This window comes from Clinocottus analis, unplaced genomic scaffold (assembly GCF_023055335.1).
Source record: "Clinocottus analis isolate CAN_PGR_092001 unplaced genomic scaffold, fCliAna1.0.p SCAF_5, whole genome shotgun sequence".
In the NCBI taxonomy this organism is placed as follows: Eukaryota; Metazoa; Chordata; class Actinopteri; order Perciformes; family Cottidae; genus Clinocottus; species Clinocottus analis.
Window position 1 is genome coordinate 8,111,120 of NW_027176207.1, and position 22,742 is coordinate 8,133,861.

At 41.6% G+C, this 22,742-nt stretch overlaps 2 protein-coding genes across 4 annotated transcripts; one reads left to right on the forward strand and one right to left on the reverse strand.

Moving 5' to 3' along the window:
• Positions 1–454: 454 nt before the first annotated feature.
• On the forward strand, positions 455–5,723 carry LOC137802521 (transgelin-like). The gene is made up of 5 exons (XM_068600454.1): positions 455–625; positions 3,741–3,930; positions 4,017–4,188; positions 4,367–4,469; positions 4,593–5,723. The coding sequence occupies exons 2-5, from the start codon at positions 3,748–3,750 to the stop codon at positions 4,741–4,743; spliced, it is 609 nt and encodes a 202-aa protein (XP_068456555.1). The 5' UTR covers positions 455–625; positions 3,741–3,747; the 3' UTR covers positions 4,744–5,723.
• Positions 5,724–12,881: 7,158 nt separating this feature from the next.
• On the reverse strand, positions 12,882–21,508 carry pafah1b2 (platelet-activating factor acetylhydrolase 1b, catalytic subunit 2). Of its 3 annotated transcripts, XM_068601124.1 has the most exons (7): positions 21,349–21,508; positions 20,965–21,133; positions 20,452–20,533; positions 19,586–19,675; positions 19,196–19,312; positions 17,885–18,007; positions 12,882–15,498 (listed from the first exon to the last, which is right to left on the reverse strand). In XM_068601124.1, exons 3-7 carry the CDS (start codon positions 20,530–20,532, stop codon positions 15,220–15,222), a joined length of 690 nt encoding a protein of 229 aa, XP_068457225.1. In that variant the 5' UTR covers position 20,533; positions 20,965–21,133; positions 21,349–21,508; the 3' UTR covers positions 12,882–15,219. The 3 variants fall into 3 exon arrangements, with proteins under 3 accessions (XP_068457225.1, XP_068457226.1, XP_068457224.1); XM_068601125.1 differs by lacking the exon at positions 21,349–21,508 and having other exon boundaries at positions 20,452–20,549; positions 20,965–21,277; XM_068601123.1 differs by lacking the exon at positions 21,349–21,508 and having other exon boundaries at positions 20,965–21,274.
• Positions 21,509–22,742: the final 1,234 nt, after the last annotated feature.

A 22,742-nucleotide genomic window follows, 5' to 3' on the forward strand; every position in this document is an offset into this window, starting at 1 on the left:
GTGTGTTGAACTGAAGCTCAACAGAGAGGAAGGGATTTACATTCCACAGCTGTCTGTTTCACTTTCAGACACAAACATCACCAGTTTGAATTAAGGCAATAAATGATCTTCCACATGTGCTTCACTGCTCTCTAATTACTGTTACTCCCTTCCTGTGCTCCCTCAAACTGCACTGTTCTCCAGGATTTTTTATCATCCGTCCCTCCCTCCTCTCAGTCTTTAGTGGTAGAGGGAGAAATTTGGAGAATTCTTTTCAGTGACCACACCAAACTATCCAGTCACATGCCCTCTTTTTCCTTCCTGTCCTTCTCCTAAATAAGGAATTACAATTTCAGTGGGGAAAAAGAGAATGAACAAAGGGGCGGGTCATAAAGTGAAATAAGAGGACAAGAAGGCATCTCTCTCTCTCTCTCTCTCTCTCTCTCTCTCTCTCTCTCTCTCTCTCTCTCTCTCTCTCTCTCTCTCTCTCGGTGAAGTCATATAAATCAGTCAAGGGTGTTTGCTGTATTTATCTTGGCAGTCCTCTGTCGTTCACTCAGCACTGTGTTGTAAGGAAGAAGAAGAGCAGGAACACAGCAACGCAAGTCCTAACACACCTGTATTCACCTGAAAGCTACGACACACAGTAAGTGAACACCTTTTCTTCTTCTTCTTCTTTTCTCTGTCCCTCACTCAATCTCAGGTTTCTGCTTTCTCGCTGGCAGTCAAAAGTTTCTTTGTTGCTTGAAGCTTGTGGCTAACTGTGTGCAGGAAACATAAAAAAAACGTGGAACAAATCATATACCCCACCCTTGTACTCTGTGTACTTCCCTTCGCTCCTGTTCGATCTTACCTTCGCTCCTGTTCGATCTTACACAGTAAAAAAAAAAAAGCTAAACGGTGTTAATTCTTGTGTTATGTAATCCTGTTTCTTTTCTACCTTTCCTCTGAGCACTTTTATTTTAGACCTCATGGCTCCAGAGGTTTCCACCTTCAACATGCAGCCAGTACTGTCTAATAATGTGTAATTTTCCAGTTTAATATATGCCCTGAGTACCAGGCGGGTGGTTCAGGAAATGGCAGTAAATGTCTGCATGTGTTTGTCACATGCGTTGTCAGGTTTATGGTAAAGTTTGATGTGCAGGCGAGGGCTTCAGAGTGTGAGGCAACTTGAAGTGTGTGATTTCCAGTGGTGTTTGGGCTGTTCTCACTATCTTCAGAGATAAGATTCAAATACAGAGTAAAGAATGAACAGTCTGCGTCAGCAGCAGCAGCAGCAGCTGCTGGGACTGTGTAGAAATAATCCTGTGACCTAGGTAATCCATTGTGTTCACATAACAAAGGTTTCAGAACGACCTCTTAGTCATTTCCTGAGCCAAATGAGTCCCGCGTCAAACTGAGTTGAGATGGTGGTAAATTTGACTCAGTAACTGTGATATTGTTCTATGCAGCTCTGTTGCAACTGCAAGAAAGTTGTGAAACTTCCTGTCACAGATGCCTGCAAGTTACTATGATACAAAAATTGAATCGTTTGGGCGGGGGTAAAAGAGAAACAACTGGATTTGCCTTTGAGTAAGATAACCCCCAGATGACACACAGGAGCGGATCACTAAGCTAAAACAGACGGCTCAGAGTAGCAGTCAAGGTATTAAAGACTTTGTAAAGGTAAAGCAGGGGATTAATGGAAAAGTTCACAAAATAATACTTAAGTGTGAAAAAACAAAGTCACTCACATCAGTATTGCAGTAGTTTCTTAATTCACTGCTGTTTGAATAGCACTGGAACAACAATACAAAATACAATGTTTGTACTGAGGCAGTTTGCTTTGACTTTTGAACTTAATTCGACAAATGATGAACTGGAAGACATGTAAAAATAAAAATGCGGTTGTTGTCAAGCAAAAGTATCTAGCATTGAGTAGCTTAACACAGCTATGGTGAACACTGAAGTGCACAGAGCAACGGTTGTCTGAACAAAAGCAGAATAATAATCTTATTGCAACACATTTAGACACATTCAGTTAGAATACATGAATGAGGTATTGAAATTAAACTGACACTCATTTTTTAATATATTAATTGAAAATTAACATAGTTACCTCTTTGCCACGGCATGTATGAGCAATGCATAAACAGGTTTATGACAGTTCTTTTCTATATTTAATAACCCCTGCAGACATATCGCTGTATGGACAACATGGTGTTTTTGGAGTGTTGTAGCTGTGACTATTATTACAAGACCTTCCCAGTAACTACTAGGCCGCTCCCAGTTGATTTCTAAAGTGTACAGTTCTCTATAATCTCCCAAAACACACACTCAAACACCTGTACAAACGCTCCGCTTGAATGGCATTGAACCAAACTTGTGACATCCAACCAGTTGCTTTAGAGATTAGAGTACAGGTTACATTTAATCTGAAAGAAAAGTTCATCATCTCTCCTTGTTCACTACAAGCAGAGATACGCCCTGGTGTTTAGAGCTGCTGGATGTTCACAGGGCGCACCAGAACAGATTGAACCCTTGTGTTTGAGAAAGAGGTTACTTATCAGTTTCAGACGTTTGGATTTTTACTTGTTGTAACTAACTTGTTTAGAACTCATGAAGCTGACAGGAAGTTGCATCTGCCCCCCACATGCCCCTGTAACCTCTGCAACCTCAGACAATGAACAGAGTCTTGAGTGTGATCCATGTTAGCAAAGGCTCCAGTTTGGAGCTGCTTGACACACTGATGATCTGTCAAACTATCAGCACATATTGCGCAAGACTGAGAAGCCTCTGTTTTGCAAGATATAAAAGGTGTGTCTTTCTGTCCTTGCAGAAAAATCCAACACAGTACGTCTCCAGCCTTTTTGAAAGGCCACACAAATGCACAGTTTCCATATATTTACAAAACATGTCCGAAAAGTGTACGTGTACTTGGGACAGGAAATAAAGAAATGTAAGATCGAAAGATTTCCCTATCAGTTCTAAACATCTCCAAATGCTGTCTGCTTTTTTAGTTTGAGATTGCGAACTCAATTATTCTGATATGTAAAAGCAAGCGCTGTGGCTTCACATACCAACAGGTACCGTCTCATACGTTCATGTTTTAACAGGCTCGATGAAGGATTTTAGTTTTTTCTTGTTTTTGCTGTCATTGCTATGGTGAGCAGCGGTGTTGTTTTGTTCAGTATCCTGTATACAGGACATGTCGGGGAGGGAGGAAGGAAGTAACAGCCAAATGAGCAAACAGGAAGCAGCGAGTGGGGCGGTTCTTCTGTAGCTGACAGGAAGCTCATACTACATTTATAAGTCAGATAGGCCAACCGTAATGACTTACAGCAGGGTTGAAATTCTCTAAAACATTAGCATTCCACTACAGACAAAAACATGTCTTTGTTCAATAAAGGTCTGGATAATTGAAATAAAAAGCTTCAGTCTATAGCTGGTTACGCTTGTTTGCTTTCTAGTGGAGAATTAGACGTTTCCACCTCTTTTCAGTCTTCAATGCTAAGCTTATTCTGAAATTTTGAAATGGATAGGTTCACAAAAAACAGTTCTAACACACAATGGAAACACATTGAGGCACATATGCATGCAGCAGGATGAGAGTGACTCTAATGCTATTTGTTCTGACTGCAGGCCAGGACTGTGGGTGTGAGCAGAGCAGGGATTTTAATGAGAACGTCCTGTCATCTATCAAACATCAATATTGAAAAGAACACAATACGCTGCTGGGGAGTGAGGTTTGCGAAGCTAACACTATCTTTCCCTTCCAACAGGATCACCATGGCAAACGTTGGTCCATCCTTTGGTCTGTCCCGGGAGGTGCAAAGTAAGATTGATAAGAAATACGACTCAGAACTGGAGGAAAGGTTGGTGGAGTGGATCGTCCGTCAGTGTGTGGGCCAGGATGTGGGCCGGCCTGAGCCGTCCAAGACCGGATTCCAAAACTGGCTCAAGACCGGATGTGTGAGTGTGTTTTCATAAATGTAAAAACAGCATTTTAGTGTGCATTGTGTGGAGTATATTTAGAGGGATGTGCTTGGTTTGTATAGGTGCTGAGTGAGCTCATCAACAGCCTGTATGCTACCAACAAGCCGATAAAGAGCATCAAGACCTCCAGCATGGCGTTTAAGCAGATGGAACAAATATCCCTGTTTCTCAAAGCTGCAGAAAACTATGGAGTCACCAAAACTGATATATTTCAGACTGTGGACCTCTTTGAAGGTAAGACAACCAGTAGAACTGATATTGTTATAGCAGAATTAAGTGTTTTTCAGATTTACATCAATGTAAGTAAATTAAACTGTATCCAGTGGCGAGGATCACAGAGCACAGGTCACTGCCGCCTCCCTGTGTTTGGTGTATGCTCTGTTCATGTGAAACATGTCTTGCATGTCTTCAGGCAAAGACATGGCTGCTGTCCAGAGGACCCTGATGGCTCTGGGTAGTTTGGCTGTCACAAAGAACGACGGGTGTTACAAAGGAGACCTCAACTGGTTCCACAGGTGAGTTTCAGGGTTTCAAACTAACTTCCCTGTGGACATTGTGTATTACAAAGGAGGTTTCATTCCAGTGCTGAGCAATGAGATTGTGGACTGAGGGATGTTTGCCTGTGTGTGTGTGTGCAGGAAAGCCCAAGAGAACAGGAGAGATTTCTCAGAGGAACAGCTGAACGAAGGCAAAAATGTCATCGGCCTGCAAATGGGCACAAATGTAGGAGCATCTCAAGCTGGAACAACGGGCTACGGACGACCCAGGCAGATCATCAACAACCCGTGAATGCGCGCAGACCTGAAACACTCGTTCTTCTATCCTCTGTAAGGCCAGCGAGGACCATGAGGAGAAGTGTAACCTGGCGGTTTTCAAGGCTAAACTGGACCAAAACAGGGACCAATGAGAAGATGTGCACATACTTCATGTTGAGTACGCCTACACAAATAGATACCTTAAATAGTGTAAGTAAAGTTGACCGAGCATTTGACATAGTGAATTGTAAATTATAGTATTTTTCTAAAAGGACAATCCCAGGTGTTTTGCATGTTTTAACCCACTTCCTAAAAATCTAATGTGCTTCACTGCAAACAATAAGATTTTAGATGTCTTACCTTCCAAACGTCCAGAGGTTTCAGTTCACTATACAATCAGCTTGCATTTGACATTTAGTTTGCTTCTTTTTTTACTTCAACAGCTTCATCATTGCAGGATGTACTTTGTAAACTCTGTCTATTGGTGCCTTCAAGGTAACTGACATTTAAACATATTTAATGGATGAAAAAAACAAAATCCATTGGAACTGTATCCATCAATCCTTAGATATCCGGTTGTACTTGAATGCACCGCCAGGGACAATTTTTGAAAAGGTTCCCTGTACAACTGCAACACAGATATAATGCAAAATTAACAAGAATTAATGACAGAGAGAACATTGAACGTGTTGTTTAATGGGATGTCGAGCAATTTCAAGTTTAATGTCTTGTGCACTAGAATGAATTAAAACAGTCTGGAAGATAAGAAGTGGAATGTGGTTTACAGTCATGTTAAGCACAACATTTAAAGTTATTAAGGCAACAACAAGTAAGTTTAAAAGTTGAATTGTCTGGTTTAAAAAATATTTTTGAAAGACATAGAATACAGAAATGTGTTACCTGCTCCTTAACACAATCTGCAGTTAGATTTGTAATCAATATGTTGGACCTTCTTTTTAGCTTTTAATACATCATATATAATGAACATGATTTTGAAATAAAGTTTGATTAACCTTTAAAGAAGTCTCTTGTGTCATGAATAGATTAACAATAGAAATTAAAATGTATTACTTATTACTTGTGAGCAGTGCTATTGTAATCCTGTAATTTCCCCACAGAGGGACCAATAAAGGATTATCTTATCTTATCTTATCTTATCTTAAGAAAGTAGCAGGCGTTGTCCACATGTACTGATAACACTATCGATCACTCAAAATCACAATGCTCTGTAATTCTTCATTGCCTGGTGACACCAGGCATACATTAAAAGAGATAGCTAATGTACATAGCAACCCATAATAAACATGTGACAGTCTCAAGGTAACATTACAATGAGCCTTGTTTGCTTAAAACCTGAGCTGTACTCCACGCAGAGATAAGCAGATGAAAAAGAAAAGTCTGCCCAAATGTGGGAGGAGGGAGAACGTGATGGGTGGGAGTGATGACGGGTGGGGATAAAGCCTGGATTTTTCCTGGCTGGGCTTTGCCTGGTTGGATGGAACGAGGGAAACAAGGGGGATTCAGAGGAGGGCTATCGCTATCTCCTGCCAAGGTTCTGTTTATACTGTTTTTCCTTTAGTACCGACTAAGCTGTTCAGCATGAACTGTCTCAGAAAAAGGCCGGAGATGGAAAAGGAAAGCAGGAAGGAGTAGACGGAAAAAGAATAAAGTCAGGTTCGATGAGAGAGAGATTATAAAGAAACAACAGGGAGAATCTGTCCTTTTTAAATGTTCAGGTGGACTCGAACACAGGAGAGAAAGGAAAGGTGGCTTGGGTCAGAAGGAAAATAGGTCACAAAAAACAGAGGCCCTAAGAAGTCAGAGAGTATTTCCAAAAAAGGAGGGATTATTGCAGAACACAAAGCCTTCCTTCCTTCCTTCCTTCCTTCCTTCCTTCCTTCCTTCCTTCCTTCCTTCCTGCTAAATTGGTATACAGTATTGTAAATTCATGAGAAACAAGTATGAATTTAAAATAAATGGAAAACATTCAGTAACCTGTATAATTATTAATATTAATGTTCAAGTGGTGATGCCTTATTCTTCAGTTTTGGTTTGTATAATCTATTATTTTCACAATGAAAGCATTAGAAAACTGCTCCTCATTACACGCTTAATCACTGTGCAGTCACACTTATATTAAACAGTTCATAAATACTTTTTATAGCACCTATTTGCCTCTGACGGAGCGAGATAATGTCCTGTTTGTAATGTCCTCAGCACTAAAGCTCACTCCTGCTGTTGATGATGCTGCAGGACATTAGTCTCTGTGGGACGGAGGCTGGTTTTCTCAGCCATATTAGATTATTTGAACTGTCTAAAAGTGTTTATTATTTCAACACTAGCACATTCAACACTAACTCATGTGCTTTGCCATAAGTGAGATGATTGAGTCTCAGGCTGTTCATCACTATCCAATGGATCCGTTAACATAACATACCAGCTTTGTGTTCCTGCAAGACATTCTTTACATTCGACCTCAGATACATTTTTTTTTTTACCATTTGTAAACATCACTGCTTAGGTCAAGAACCAAACATATTGTATCGTAAGTGTCAATACAGGTCATACAGTTATCATTCACTAAAGCAGTAGATTTAAATGGAATTTGTGAATTTAATTCATATTTGACATTAAACTGTCATCCAGCACAAAGCATTTCAGAAATGCATTACACTGTTGTTTCATCACCTTACATGTCTGAGGGGATAAAAGCTGATGTGAATCCTTCATCATTTATTGTGTCAGGATGACTGTTAGTTCATAATTTATTGGCTGAGTGAGCTAACAACCTTTAGCATACATAATTGACTCTCTGACTTTCATCAGCTATTGTTTGTTACACGGTAGTGGAGTGCAACTTGTTGATGATAAATGAATGAATTGGATAAGTAATTAGTTAAGAATGAATATGTCATTAAATGATCACTTGGGAAAATCCTTTAGTAAGGTACTTAATTTCCTAAAGCACTGCATTGCAGCTACTCAGTAAAACACATTTAAAATACTTCCCAAACGAGCTAACGCTTCATACTAAAACAAACACTTCATGAATATATCTTTATCACTCACAGTCTAGATGTTTAAAACATTTCCACAGCTAATCTTTCACAGCAGTGTCGCCTGGTTTTTTTTTTGCACAGGAGCTTGTATTTCATTCCATCAGGGCTTTAATGAAAGCGTGGAAACACCAACACACCAGCGGGCTCACTGCAGAGGAATGCACTTTGCTGCCATAAAGGGGCAAAACAGGGCCGACGATTAGCCCCAAGGTTAAAGAAGTTGCCTTATGACTGGAGAGATGCCAGTTTAAATCCTCAGACTGTCTGTGAGAATATGAATGGGAAAGCCGATTCAATACCTTGTTCTACTGCTATTGAGCAAAGCTAGCTGGTTAGAGGCCTCACTGGTCCAGTGGCTTCAGTACATGGATGTAAAATAAGAACTGCATATGGCACCTGCCACCCAAAAAAAAATAAATCTTAATCATTAACAACATACTTGAATTGTTAACGTCCCACTTGACTTTCTGTTGTGCATTTTTGATCCATGGAAATGTTATATCTGTGAAACATTGTGACGTCACTACAATGTAAATATACATGGCTGAGGTGGAGCCAGCGGGAGAAACACTAATGTACATATTCCGTGGGTCCAAAAACTAGAAGCGTTTGACATTAGCACCAGGTGAGCAATAGGTGCCATCTTTGACTCCGCTATCAAGTTCTTACAATACAGCCATGCCTTTAGGAAAGCAGACTCCATTAACACTGCGAGGTCATTTACATGTTCCTCATTAGTTTTCAGTTGTGTCTCAAAAGGAAGGATGCAGTGATGCACAACTGAAGAGGTCCAGGAGAAGTATTCTTATCATTGTATGCACCATTTTTAGCCACTATACTAAATAAAGCTGAATTGTTTAAGGTCCAGATCTGATCCAGTCGGGGTGAACTAAAGTAGCCTGATCCACATCTCAAGACTCAAGTACATGAAAAGGACTTTCAGTCTGATTGTGAGCAAGAACTAATGCTACGATTAGTGAAGACGGTAAGGAGGTCACTGATTAGAACATCTTAGTGAAAGGCGAGTGAATCTGTCGCCCACTACTGTAAAATCCTGACTTGGCAGCTGTGCTTCTTTCTGTCTTTGCCCGCAACATAACCAGCGAGACAGTTCTCTCTGGAAGAACAATAGCGTCAATCATTTTCTAACAAGTGCTCCAGTTTACTTCAAGTGATAAAAATGGCATCAAATCAGAAAATGCGTCCCTGTGTCATTCGTGGCATGGTCAAACTGATTTAGTTCATGGTCATGTGTTTCTCACTGCAGCTGGCAACAATCTGGTATCGGGTAGATACTCTGCAGCGCTGATGTGCTGACTGCCGACCGGTGTGCTGATTGCTGATTGCAGACTGGACTGTGAGCAGGGGAAACTGGAAGCCAAGGAAAACTCCAGGAAAGCTTGAGTTATGGCGTGACCATAACAAGTTCAGCCTCATTTGTATCACCTCCTTAGGCACAAAGAGCTTTTCCCTAATTTACACCTTCACACCTTTTACCAAGAGCAGGCCAACTATTCTATTACAGAGATTGTTTGTAGGTTTAAAGTCACACATCTTATCATCCATCTCTATTCATATTTCATTTTGACAAAACTAATCTCTCCCTGCAATACAAGTCTTTCCAGAGATGAGAAGGGAATCCCATTAGAATTTTCTTTATCGATAAGTATGGTTTGTGTGAAAGAGGCCTGAGGTTATAAGAGACATCCCCCTTTCAAAAGTCACAATGTGTACCTTAACAAAGAAGTGAGAGGACAAGTGAGAATATGAGGAAAAACTGATTTTTAGCAGTTTAAATACTGCTGAAAAACCAGCCGGACGAAGACACGGTGACCTCAAATAGGCAGCATGTCTAACCGAGTATTTCCCTCTGGATGACAATGAAACAACAAACATTCAGGCATTAATTTCACAGCAAACACAACATTAGTCTGCTTCGGTTAGTATGCAGCAGGACGATGTCAGTGAGAGGTCATTAAGTGATGCCACAAAAGACAGCAGTCAAGAAATTATTGCCCTGAGGGCGAAAGGCTGGGGAAGTAAAAAGGACGGCCTGACCCTGACCCGAGACCTGCTGTATTGGCTTTTGGACCAAGTCAACTATGGAGAGGTGCAACGCAAAAAATCAATGGGTATCAATGGATTTCGATGACCTCTTCACAGAGTAGAAAGACCCTCTGGTGTTCTTCTGCCTCGTTCAAGTGAGGTGTATATGGTGCTACACAAGCCTCGACGGAGGTAAGACATCCCTTTCGACAGCTGCAGTGGCAAACTATATGAACCACATTGGTTGTAATATTTGCATTTGTAATCACTGCTCACTTGCTTTCTAATGTGGTTGCATAGAGGTGTGATTCGCAGCGAAGATCCTCTCTGCTCGAGTGTGGTTTTCAAGATGGAGACAAGCAACTGTGTTTAGGAAACAGAGAGGCGCTGAGCGGGAGACTGCAGGTTTAGAGACTCATTATGTTTAAGCATCACATCACATACAATAACCATTGCCTTCAGGCTGAGGTTAACATGCAGACAGAGAGTGTGTGTGTGTGTGTGTGTGTGTGTGTGTGTGTGTGTGTGTGTGTGTGTGTGTGTGTGTGTTTGTGTGTGTGTGACTGACTCATTGGGGTGAATATTTGTGATGCGGGAACCCCAAAGGAAGGTGCAGTGGTGTGACCTACATGTGTCAGCTCTCTCGGCGGCTGCATTAAAAGATAAAAGGGTGAGAAAGGTAGGTCACAGGAGTATCAGGTGTAAATGGTGGGTAATCTGAGTCAGGAAGCAGATGTTTCCCCTCAAAACTTTTGCTTTGAGGCCAAATACTGAGATCTGAACCCACCATTCAAAACGCCACGAGACGAGGACAAAGCTGTTGAGTCTGCGTGACGAGTTAAAAGCTCAATATTCTCCACATTTTCACTTCAATCTCCAAAGATCACTTGGCCTGGTGCCAAAAACCCTCATTTTCGCTTAATTTTGAGCTGCAATTTAGCGACTGATCAACCCATCGCAGCGGTCCACACCTGCTGCAGTGAGGCTGTGGAGTGCTTTGCGCAGAAGAGGAGGAGTTTCTCTGGAGTTGCAGTCGTGTAATATCATGGACAGAATAACCTTTTTGCTGTTGATTTATAAAAGGGCCTTTGTCACGATTGAGTGTACTCAATAGAAACTGAATTATTCTAAAAAATATGTATTTTAAATATTCAGAACTAATGGCTTGGTTCAATCTATTACTGCACATTCTCATATTGTATTGTCACATGCATCTTTATCAATTACAATTATTTAGTTGTTTCACTCCATCATACTGTATTTATTCAAGTAAAAAAATTAAAAAGATCCACATCTCAGTCCTTTACTGCATTAGTGTGCTTGTGAGGGCCCTTGCCTGGCTGATCCTGGTTACTAGATGGTCTTTTCAGACACCTTTTCAGAGGGGCAGCAAATGCAGCGTTCAAATTGAAATGGCACAATTTCTTTGAGGGTGAGGGGTTCTTAACTTCTGCTTATATGATGACAACAACTTCTGTATTTCATTTCCCTTGAAATGACATAATGTGAAGTTAAAACATTCAAGTAAAAAAATAAAAAAGATCCACATCTCAGTACTTTACTGCATTAGTGTGCTTGTGAGGGCCCTTGCCTGGCTGATCCTGGTTAAGTAAAAAAAAACCTTTTGACCAGGAAAAAAGGTTCACAGCACATGGTGCTAGCACCACATCGCTTACATCGCTCATCATTTATGAAATCATGACATCTGAGAGGATTCATGAAATGCATCACATTGGGATCAAAGAAAGTCAACAAACAATGAGAGATTTCTATAAAGTACATTCGATGTTGTAGAAGATATTTCCACAGAGGGCATCAATTTAAGGAACATCACCTGTAAACCAACATTGTGTATAGAACATGTTTGTGTTTTATTGTTAAGTATTAAGTATTTGTATAACATTAAGTGACCCTCTGATAAGTGAGAATGAGTATCTTCACATATCCCTGTTCACAGGCCCTGAAAATGTTGTTACAGATGCCTAACACTGGCCAGCTTGTGAGTCCTGAACAAAAGACACACTTTCAACAGGTCCATAGAGCAGGAGCAGCACACAAGGCCAGATATAGACTTTATCAGGGCGTTGACAAGTTGCTGTTGACACATCTCTCAATGTGTATGCCTGTTAGGATTAGAAAGTTATCAATTCCCATTCAAACTGTGTGGTGATAGACGAAGCATGTCATATATTTATCTAGAATCGACATGGCCAGTTTGAAGACTTTTAAAAACAATATTCGATGTGGATCGCCGGCAGTCTAAACATATGTGGTTCAGATGGCAACGCAGAAGCTGTGGGCAGAGTGTTTGTTTCTGATTTCACTGGACGTTTAAAGTGCCTTTCAACGTTGTACCGTTTCAGCAATGCAATTTTATTTGACATACGGATTACGATCTTCCAGTTTTTACAGCATCCCAACTCTGTGAGATGGAAAAACTAGTAAAAATATCAGCTTTGACTCAGTCATTCCTGTGTCGGACACGTGAGCTCGTAACGTGAATCCAGCCATTAAGTGGTTTAGTTCTGGGCTCGAGCTCGATGTGTTAACAGTGCATCAAACTTCACACTTCTTTGACAGCCTGCGGTGCCGGCCTCCAAATGGATTAACTATTTTTGCTATGCTGGGACAGTTTTGGGTCAGTGTTAAAATTAACAAGAGCGACATTAAAAGTGAGCAAATGGTTTATCAACTAGGTATTATACAACTTGCCAACAGTCACGTACACTCCAGCACGCCTAACTACATCTTTAATGAGGGTGTTTTAAAACAAGTCTATGTTCTGCTGGGGAATTATTACATTAGAGAAATGCACTTGAGGAAAGCAAATTATTTAGGCAGTAAGGGACTCCAGCTGAAGGAGAAGAGGCGTGGAGGCAGCAGTGAGGTTTGTTGGGCTCATTCTGATAGTTGTCTGATAAAATGGCTCCCTCTGCTGGTGTGTGTGCGTTCCTTTTCTTGAAAGTTTAAATACAATCACTGATCACAGGTAATGGATTTTGATGATGAGCAAAATTAGGACAGAACAATTACATAAAAAGAAAAAAAAAGAAAATCACTCAACACATTATTAGATCCTTGTTTTTTTAATTGGAATGCTTTACCTCAATAAACGTACATGACAAGCCAAAACAGTGCAAATGCTGTATCAAACCAAACACACACTCCCACAATCTGAAACCCCTTCAAGCATCACTTCCTCAAGCTTCACGTGTCTCATATACAGCCGGGGTCACTTCTCCACACTCATTCGTCCAACTGATCCAGGACCAGACACACTGTAGACAACCGTCCCTATCAATATGTAAGGCACACACACACATACACTATTTATATACGGCACGCAAATGTGCAGAGCTTAAGACAGCAGTAACGTCAGAGAATGTCGACACTCGACAAAAGACTCTCGGCCACAATTTGAACATGAGAAATAACTCCAGTAGTGTGCTCCAGTAGAAGCTCACAGACTCAAACACTTTTCTTTACATGACCTGTGTTTGCTTTTTAGCATTTAGCGTGACAATATTCAGTATAGCCGTCATCAGTAGCTTAACCGTGTACTTTTCATTCCAAAAAATATTTAGTAACTACACCACATAGAGAAGTCAGGGCCCGGGCAGGGATGGGTGAGAGTCAACCTCAAGTACAACACGGAGAGAAATAAAGAGGTGAGAAATGGCATAGTGGGCTTTAAGAAAAATACTGTATATCCGAGTAGTTAGGAGGGAGAGGGAGCCCGCGCTAGTCACATTGTGAGATGCAGACGCAGAAAGGAATACCCAAAATCAAATCTGTATTTTTATGAGGAATGACTTGTGTTGTGGTCACTAAGGTGAAGTGAAAGGAGTACTGGAGCTGAAGTCGCTCCTGTTTTGTATGTTGTAAAAAACAAAATTAAGTGCTTTGCTAAAGTGACTGAAAAACGGTGTACACACAATGTCATTGGCATATTCTTTCTATTCAACAATGTCCTTCACCAGCTAGCCAGTTAACAGTCAAAAAGTTGTACGGAGCAAAATTTGAATAATCACAGTAAATTTAGCATCTGGACACAAATAGTGAAACGTAATTCTACAAGTAAAATGTAAATACACTCGCGGGGTGTGACAGACGTGTTTGCACATCAAAGCAGCAACTCGGGAGTGTTGTAACAGCCTCACATCACTAACGACTATGTATGAATACGCGATTTTAACAAGCATGCAGCCAATAACGTTAGAGTTCCAGTTAGACATTTGATTTTAGGTGACACAAGGGTGAAGTAGTGATTAGCAGTGTGTGTGGTTTGTGGAAAAGTAGTTAACTCTCCAGATATACATTGATCTATTTGTGTTGATCAGGAGTCTAAAAAGACTTCTTAGTCTTAATTTGTTACACCCGAGTTTAAAAGTGAACCTTTAACTAAGTGCTCCTGTTTTTTCACAGGATATAAAATAGCACGCATAACTAACGGGACAGACACAACTCTATCAGAATAAATGTGTGTAATTATTTTACATGACTTTTGCTTCATTTGATTATTGCTTTTCGCAAAATTATCTAATACTTTTAAATACTGCTCACTACAACGCATCTCAGGAGTGGTTCTCAACAAGTTAAACTTTACAGGAATAAATGCCACCAAAGATTGTTTTAATTTGGCCTTAAGAGGTGGAAGCATTCTGTTTTATGAGCTAGAAAAGCGGCACATTCTCTGCAATATATATATATTTTCACCACTTTTATTTTTTTAAAGTTATAATTGTTCATGTGACACCCAAGGGACGTCACATGAACGTCCCTTCATGCGGGTTGGGAATCACTGCTCAAGTTTGGATAACGTTCTGCCTACTGTGAGTACGCTGTGCACTGGACTTCTCAAGTTTTAAAGAGAGAAGCTGCACAGCTAACCGTTTTGATGATCAAACAAAACGCGGAGGAAGAAATTGGATTGTTTTTCTATTTGTATCATGTTTCCGTGGCACCAGTCATTTTATCCACAAGCTAAAATTAATCTGTGTGTGTGTGTGTATGTGTGTATGTGTGTATGTGTGTATGTATGTATGTATGTATGTATGTATGTATGTATGTATGTATGTATGTATGTATGTATGTATGTATGTATGTATGTGCCACTGGAGCGCCACTTAATCTCTGAATATCTGTCTGTGATTCAGAGAAGTCTGACTTTGTAAATCATTTTGCAATAGAAGTTACGACTGCAATCACAATGTCTACGTCTGTAGTGAGGTCTCTCCTCCTCTTCTGCACCCTCCACTCATGAATGGGATCCCACAGCTCTCCTGGGCCCACTCACATCGGGGTGGGCCCTTCCTCCTCCAGATACCAGGGACATGTCTCACCCTGTCTCTCATAACAGCGGGTGAGACATGCCACTGAATAGACGCGCTGCTCGGCCACGGCCCTCAAACCAGCGACACCCGCCTGGGTTCAGGCGCCTCGTCCAGTATCTGCAGCAGCAGGTCATTGAGGGGCTTCGCCATGGTGCGGTAACCGGTCGAAGTCAGGTGGAGGAAGTCAAACATATCCTGTTGGCTGATGGCTCCATCAGAGTGAACGAAGCCCCCGCTCACATCCAGGAGCAGAGCCTGGCCCAGGCGGGGCAGCCGGGATCGCAAGAAGTCGTTCACCGCCGCGTTCTTCTGCCTCAGTGGGTTGGGTAGCTCACCTCGAGGCAACAAACCCTGAGGGACACAAAAATAGTTCTGAGTTGTGTGTTTATAGTTATGTGTTGAGAGTTAAACCTTGTCTTTTGTGTTTAAGGAAGTTGTTTTTTCCTTTAAAATGGGTTAAGAGAGCATCAATTTGACTCTAATATGTGAGCATTTCCCATTGAAAGCCAGAGGTAAAGACATCTTTCAAGGCCCCCTGATACGCAGACAATGCTGATGATCTACATACACTTATATTTTACAGTGGCGGGTCGTCAGGGCCTTCTAAAGCCTAGTTTATGCTTCTGCGTCAGGTCGACGGCGTACCTAAAATCCTAACTACGCGTCGCGTTGACGCGGACCGCAAGCGCTGTGATTGGCCCGCTTAGAACGTAATTTCCGGCAGTTGCTTTTTTTTTTTTAGTGGTCTTACAGACCACCTGCGCAAACGTCTTTTGTCGTTTGCGCTTCAACATTTGCAATATAAGCGTTTGCTCTTTAATATTGATGAGCTCCGACTTTATAACCCCTGGAAACACACAGTCACACACCCCTGGCGGCATGGCGGTGAATTGCAGAGCAACGCGGTCCCTCGACGCAGAACTTTGAATGCTCAATGACGGCGTCACGTCGACGGCGTCGGTACGGCGTTGACGTGACGCAGAACCATAAACTAAGTTTCAGCCTTCTCTGGTGACCTGAACATATATAATAAAATGATTAAATGTTATAGCCATTTTATAATGTAATTGTTTTTCACAAATACACTACATGTATTATAATTATTTTTGCCTGTTAGCTTATTTTCTAATTGCACTTTGCAGCGGTGCCTTCATCTGTTCCTCTGCTAACAAGCGCTGTGATTTGTCAGTGAATCTAGAATCTCAGGACTCGGACTTGCTGATGACCGATTTCCCTCAGAGAGTTATGTACGTCTAGTGAGTGAAATGCTGATTATGTTACTGTTTTTTACATTTGCAGTCGTATTTAATCACAAACAAGCGACGGCGCTGTAGTTGCCGCTGCACTGGCTGCTGGTGCTTCTCCCCGCGGCCTCTCACCGCGCCGAGGTGCACTGCTGCCGCCAGCGCAGCTGTGCTGCAAGGTCTTGTGCATTGTGCAGGGTGTCAGTGTCACATTTTTATTGGATAGATTTGGACAACATGCATTGTTGTTGACCATATGCGTTGTGCTTCCCCTTGCGGTGCTGTCCCTCGCGGGCGTATTTCCTTTGCTGCAGTGCGCTGTGACCGGCTTTAGATTGGCTTGGAAAAGCTCGGGCCGAAGGCACACCGGCTCCGGCCATGTGCTTAAGAGTGCTCGTGCCTGGCCCTTGCCGCTTTCCGGGGCCGTGGATTATGTGCTTGCTGTGACTCCTGTGAGGGACGGGGCCCCCGGCTCTCGGCGCGACTGTCAACCGGGGCGAAATGTCCTCATTGGGCCTCAATCGCGTTGTGTCGCAAGGGTGGAATCGGCCGACGTAAAGGACGTCAGGGTTCTGTGGTGATGTCGGCAATCCACCTGACACGTCTTGAAACACGGACCAAGGAGTCTAACGCACGCGCGACTGAGAGGGTCTCTGAAACCCCATGGCGCAATGCAAGTGAGGGCCAGCGCGCCGTCGGTTGGGCGCTGCGTAATTGAGCTGCGTAATTGAGCTTTGGTCGGTGGGGGAGTCCGCTCTCGTGGTTGAAGTGGCTTTGTAAGTCGGTGAGCCGCGGTCGCTCACAGCATCTCCTTTTTTATTTGTTCCTCGTCATTTGGAACGGCTTCACAGGTCAGTACCCCGCGCCATATACTCGTGGTGGAGCCGTGTGGCGGAGTGGTCGGTGAACTGTATGAACGCGCCGTGTATTGAGTGATCCGTGACAGTAACGTCCGGGACACTTTTTCCCGCTCGTCCGCCCCTGATGTGGACTGCGCGGTACTCAAGAAGGCCTAAGTCTGAAACGCACGGCTTGTCACTGATATTTTAACATATGGAGTACACGTCTTTGCATTTTTTTTTACCATCTTTTTTTTTTGTTTTTACCATTTGTATAATTAATTATTATTATCACACATTAGCCTTTTAGCATAGCTTTAACTGTATGCCACTGTATTTCACTGTACATTTTGAATAACCATTGGAGAAATAACAACTTGAACTAATTACACAGATACAAATATGATAAGAATATTATATTCCTTTTTGACAGGTATCTGCATATTCCTTAACACAGAGCAGAAATTGAAAGCTGGCGACTTGGGAGGATCACTGACATCAACTGGGTTTTTTACGTTTGATTATTTGTTATCTATATCATGGAATGTTCATGACATTTAAAAAAGGTACTCGACTAATCCCAACATTTCATGTCAACATACTTCAAAACAAACTAGTTGCGGTAAAGGACAACACATAGAACTAACTACTTACCAGCACAACTATCTTTGCCTTGGGGAGGCGGGATGTAAGCAGCTGCGCAATAGCAAGAATTCCTCCTGCAACTTGTTCTGCTGTGTGTTCATAATTGTTGGTTCCCACCCACAACACCACCACCTGGAGAAGACCACAGAGAGACGCTTTATTAATGTTCATATATACATACATACATACAAAGAAAAAAGTTGACACCAAAGAAAACGCCACACACACTAATATTACGTTGGACCGCCTTTAACTTTGATACGGCACGCATTCGCTGTGGCATTGTTTCAAAAAGCTTGTGCACTGTCACAAGATTAAGTTCCATCCAGTGTTGCATTAATTTCTCACCAAGATCTTGTATTGATGATGGTAGAGTCTGACCGCTGCACAAAGCCTTCTCCAACACATCCCAAAGACTCTCAATGGGTTTACGGTGTGAACTGAAAATGATGGCTCATCCTCCCTGAACCACTCTTTTACAATTTGAGCCCGATGAATCGTGGCATTGTCATCAGGGAAGAAAAAATCCATTGGTGGAATAACCTGGTCATTGCTGAACCTGGTCGTTGCGGATCAGTTTTCTTTTTTCTGAACAGATACCAGTAATACAATTTGTATTTTATCAGGGAACAACATAAACAGTGTGTTCAGTAGTAAGGATCCCTGTTAGGGACAAGCCAATCCTTCTTTTGTCTATGTTCAGTTTGTTGCTTACCTTAAAGATGTATGTTAAAGACCAGCAATTGATTAACTTTATACTTGTTTTCCTGTTCAGTTCAGTTTTAATTATTTTCAATCTGGACACGGACACTGCAGAGCTGAGACTGACCGCCTGAGAGAGCTTTGTGAGGCGGAGCAGCTCGCGGAAGCACCACTGTTCTTTGAGACAGAAACTACAGAACAATACGTGCTTTCACGTCAGTCTTAAGTCGGCAAGTCGTCAACACTGCCTGTCGGTGAGGCTACAGAGGTGCACAGTTAGATGATACAACAGACCCATCGCCGCTACAACGCTTTCCAAATGCACACTGCAACTTAACAACAAGGCAGCCGGGGTCATTAAAAGCTGTTCTGCTTTAATTTTTCTCTCTGACAACCACGGACATCATGCTGATGCTACACCAAGCAACATGAGGTCAGGGACAGCTTCATGAAATACTTTTCACAAAAGGTACAAACAATACTGTCTGTCTGTTGAGTTTGTGTCAGAGAGGGAAACAGTTGCATGCAGCTGGTATGTTGCGGCTAACGGAAGTAAAATTGATATGAGAATTTTTCTGCACCTGAAGCTTAGCTCCAGGTGCAGAAAGCTTAGCTCACCTTGGGACGGATGTTTTGCAGCTCTCCATTCTGCAGCCTCCATAACACATTACAGGTGGTGTCCCCTCCAATGCCAAAGTTCAGCGCATGAAGAGGCGAGAATACCTCCCTCCAGACCTGTGGAAAGGAAACCAGAAATGTGCATTTCATATACGAATTTCTGACATTGGTGAATAATATCAAATAACATGTCAAGCAAAGCATCAACACATTACAGCAACATACGTACCAATGTAAGAACAGAATTGAGGTAACATAAACGTATGTATATTTACACTGTATCTTGAGTATTGTGTAATAATATTGTGACTTAGAAATAATCTAAATTAAGACGCTAGTGCTATGTGAGAAGTCAAATAAACAGGTTTGGATATTAATACTTTGTCTCACCTCATACTGCTGCATTAGTTGTATCATAGAATCGCCTACAAAAAGCACGTCTGGTTCAGCATCCTTACACTCCTGCACAAATCTGATGTGCTGTAAAAAAATAATTGTGATGTATTAAATGTGATTTGCGATAAATTAAATAAAAATTGCATTTCATTCACACAAAGCAATCACTTGAATCCTGTCCAATTTTCAAGCATCAGTCCGAGTTAACACCTTTGTGTTATGAGTTTTCTAAATCTTAGTAAAAACTTGAAAGCCTTCACAGTCAAACAAAATCCTGCAAGCTCATCACACAACAAGACAAGTCTGGTGCCCATCTGACAGAGCGCTTGGAGTAAAGCAGACGGTCTCAGTCTTATGAGCTTTGAAGGATTAACCTTGCATTCACCTATCAGGAGCTATCACCAAACAATGAACTAGATATAATGGTGATCTGAAATAAATACAGGTCTTGGGAATAGACTCATCAACCTTTTCCTCACACTTGTCACTAATATTATGGAGAGTACCATCAAAACATCACCTCATGACATTGCACAGCCCAAGCCTCCAGCCACATCAAATGCAATAGTTAATGTGTTGTTAGTACTGTATGAAACGTTTCATCATGAAGGGAAGCTGGCCATAAACCATGCATTTTCTTGTAGGCGCAGTTTTGTTTGTGTTTATTAACGTATGTATAATTAAATAACTAATTAAATGTTAAGACATGGGCAAGCCCAAGAAGGCAAACCTTCTATGAAATAATAAAAATAATAATAATCTCGGTGCTAAAATGCATTTTACATAAGGAAAAAAATAGTATTTTTTAATGATACATGGGGATAAAGAATGTTTCCTATACTTATGATAAAAACACAAACCTGTGACATCCACCGGTCATCTCCGTGCACATCCTCACCTGGCTGGGCCACTGTAGCTGGGTTCATAGCATCACCACTCATCCTACAGGAGACACCACCTCTTATCCATGGATCAATAAAACACTGCTCCAAAAATACAGCTACATGGACGCATTACACATGGCTTGCCGCTTCTTATTATTTTAGTTTGGTGCGAAAGTCAAAAGAGAAAAGCCTCGGGACCAGCTAGCAAAAACCATCTCGGTGCAGCAACAGCAGACAGACTGACCTAATTAATAAGGATAAAGGCTACTTTCGCTTTCAAAGCGGGCGCTTATGGATTACAAAACAGATCGCATTAATCCCGATAGGTTACCGTTTGTCTGATGTTAGCACGTTAGCTAGCTAGCCTGCTAAACACTGGAGAGGCTGTTATGGCTGCATCTCGCGTCAATACGTCACATTTTGCATGTACATATGAAAATATGAAGATTTACAGAAATTATTTTGTTCTTTATTTACAAGGGAAACTACCTGGCAGGGTGTCGGCCGTCGCTTCGTGGCTCCCACGGCTTCGAAGTTACTCTTTTGCCCCAACTTCATGTAACGCTAGTTGAGGCTGGTGATGCTCGCTAGCAACCCTGGCCGACTCTCGCTCGATGAGACAACAAAAGGTGTGTCAAAAAGGCAAACTGCAGAGCGTCTGTAAATGGGAGAGAGCCGAAGTGACGCCATTAGACATAACACCGTTGGAGGGCACTGCAGCCAGTCAGCTATAGCTGAGTGGGATTTTTCCCCCTGAGATTTGCCTGTCGGGAAGCCATTCCTTTGTGGCTGCGTATGTACCAAACTTGGAATATAACGGCCATAACTAAACCCCTGCTAACCATCTGCACCATACACCAAAAGTATGGCTACCTTGTGTACTGCGCGGAGGTTGTTCAGGCTGACGGATTCTAGGTGCCATGTCCTGAAAGATAAGCCGCAGGGCACAAAAACACTGCGCTGGTCCCACAGTGAATCATGGGTGGGTCGTTCATTTGAAAGTACGACAAATAACAACTTTACAGCCTAAAACATTTTACTTCGGATTCTATGAGAAACGCGTAGTGGGTCTCAGACACCGGCGACGGGGAAATACCGCTTAGATGGAGGACACTATTTGTTTTTGACTATGTACAGCCCTGACGACATCTTTGCTGCTGTATGACGGTGAACTCATCAGGGCCATCTCCGACCTGAGAGCCCGCCGTGCGTGCCAGCTGACCGCAATGCATCATGGTCATTTTAGGTCAAACGCTGCATTCAGGTACTGTAGGAAATCAAAGTTGTGCATTCCTATGTGTAGGAGCCATTTACTAATAAGTTATTTTATTCACAAGTAAAATTGTTTGATTACAGTTGTTTGTTTAGGTTATATTTTGTTGATGTATTAGGATAGTTTTTTCTTTTGAGAGTTGTTTACTTAGTCTTTAGATTAGTTTGTTAAGTGGGTAATGCTGTGGACACCAGGGGTATTTAAAAAGAAGTACGCGGTTACAGGACCGGGATGCACCTGGGTAGGCCTATGATTTTTTTTACCAGCACCAGCAACAACGCCAGCTCAGGATGGGAGAGGCAGCATGAGCCGTTCTTTTGTTCTTTTGTTTGTTTGATTGTTTTAGGGTACAATAAACATTAGTAAAAGCTGACTCCCGCATGGACCTTGCATTCTTTTTAGCTGCGTAAATTACATAACTACGGTGCATCGGTGGCTTTTTTATTTTGGTTTAATTTTCTTTAATTTATATTTATTTTCTTTTTTTATTCAGGGTATAATTAGCCACTACACTATGGCACATCCGTGTAGAAAACACAGGAAATATCGATAAAAACTACCACAGTTTGTTTTTTTTGTTTTCGCTGTTGTCAGTTGTGGGGAATGATTTAAAAATTGGAAATATCATCATACTATTTTTAGCTGTTGAGTATAGTCTGAAATTATTTCTATACATATAAATTGTACACAATTACAATGATTAAATATCATAATTTGTATAATGTAAACCTTCACTGTGTCTCTAGTGTCTCCTGTCCTTGTAGTGTCTCACATGCACACAACGTGCAAACACAGGCACGCACATGTATTTGTCCTAAATCTTTATTTGGATCCCTTTTTTATACATATGTGTGGATATTATGAGAATAAAATACACCACAAGGCAAGTAAAACAAATATATTATTAGAAGGCAAGATCAATTTGACTTTTTCAATGACAGTGTCAGTGCAGGATAATGACTGGTCAGAAAACACTATCATCTGCAGATCAAGA

Coding starts and splice junctions, on each gene's coding strand:
- pafah1b2 (XM_068601124.1), bottom strand. CDS start 20,532: ATGAGTGGTGATGCTATGAACCCAGCTACAGTGGCCCAGCCAGGTGAG. Junction 19,676..20,451: donor ATGACCGGTGGATGTCACAG/GTTTGTGTTTTT, acceptor ATTTTTTTACAG/CACATCAGATTTGTGCAGGA. Junction 18,008..19,195: donor TGCAAAACATCCGTCCCAAG/GTGAGCTAAGCT, acceptor GGTCTTCTCCAG/GTGGTGGTGTTGTGGGTGGG.
- LOC137802521 (XM_068600454.1), top strand. CDS start 3,748: ATGGCAAACGTTGGTCCATCCTTTGGTCTGTCCCGGGAGGTGCAAAGT. Junction 3,931..4,016: donor ACTGGCTCAAGACCGGATGT/GTGAGTGTGTTT, acceptor TGGTTTGTATAG/GTGCTGAGTGAGCTCATCAA. Junction 4,189..4,366: donor GACTGTGGACCTCTTTGAAG/GTAAGACAACCA, acceptor GCATGTCTTCAG/GCAAAGACATGGCTGCTGTC.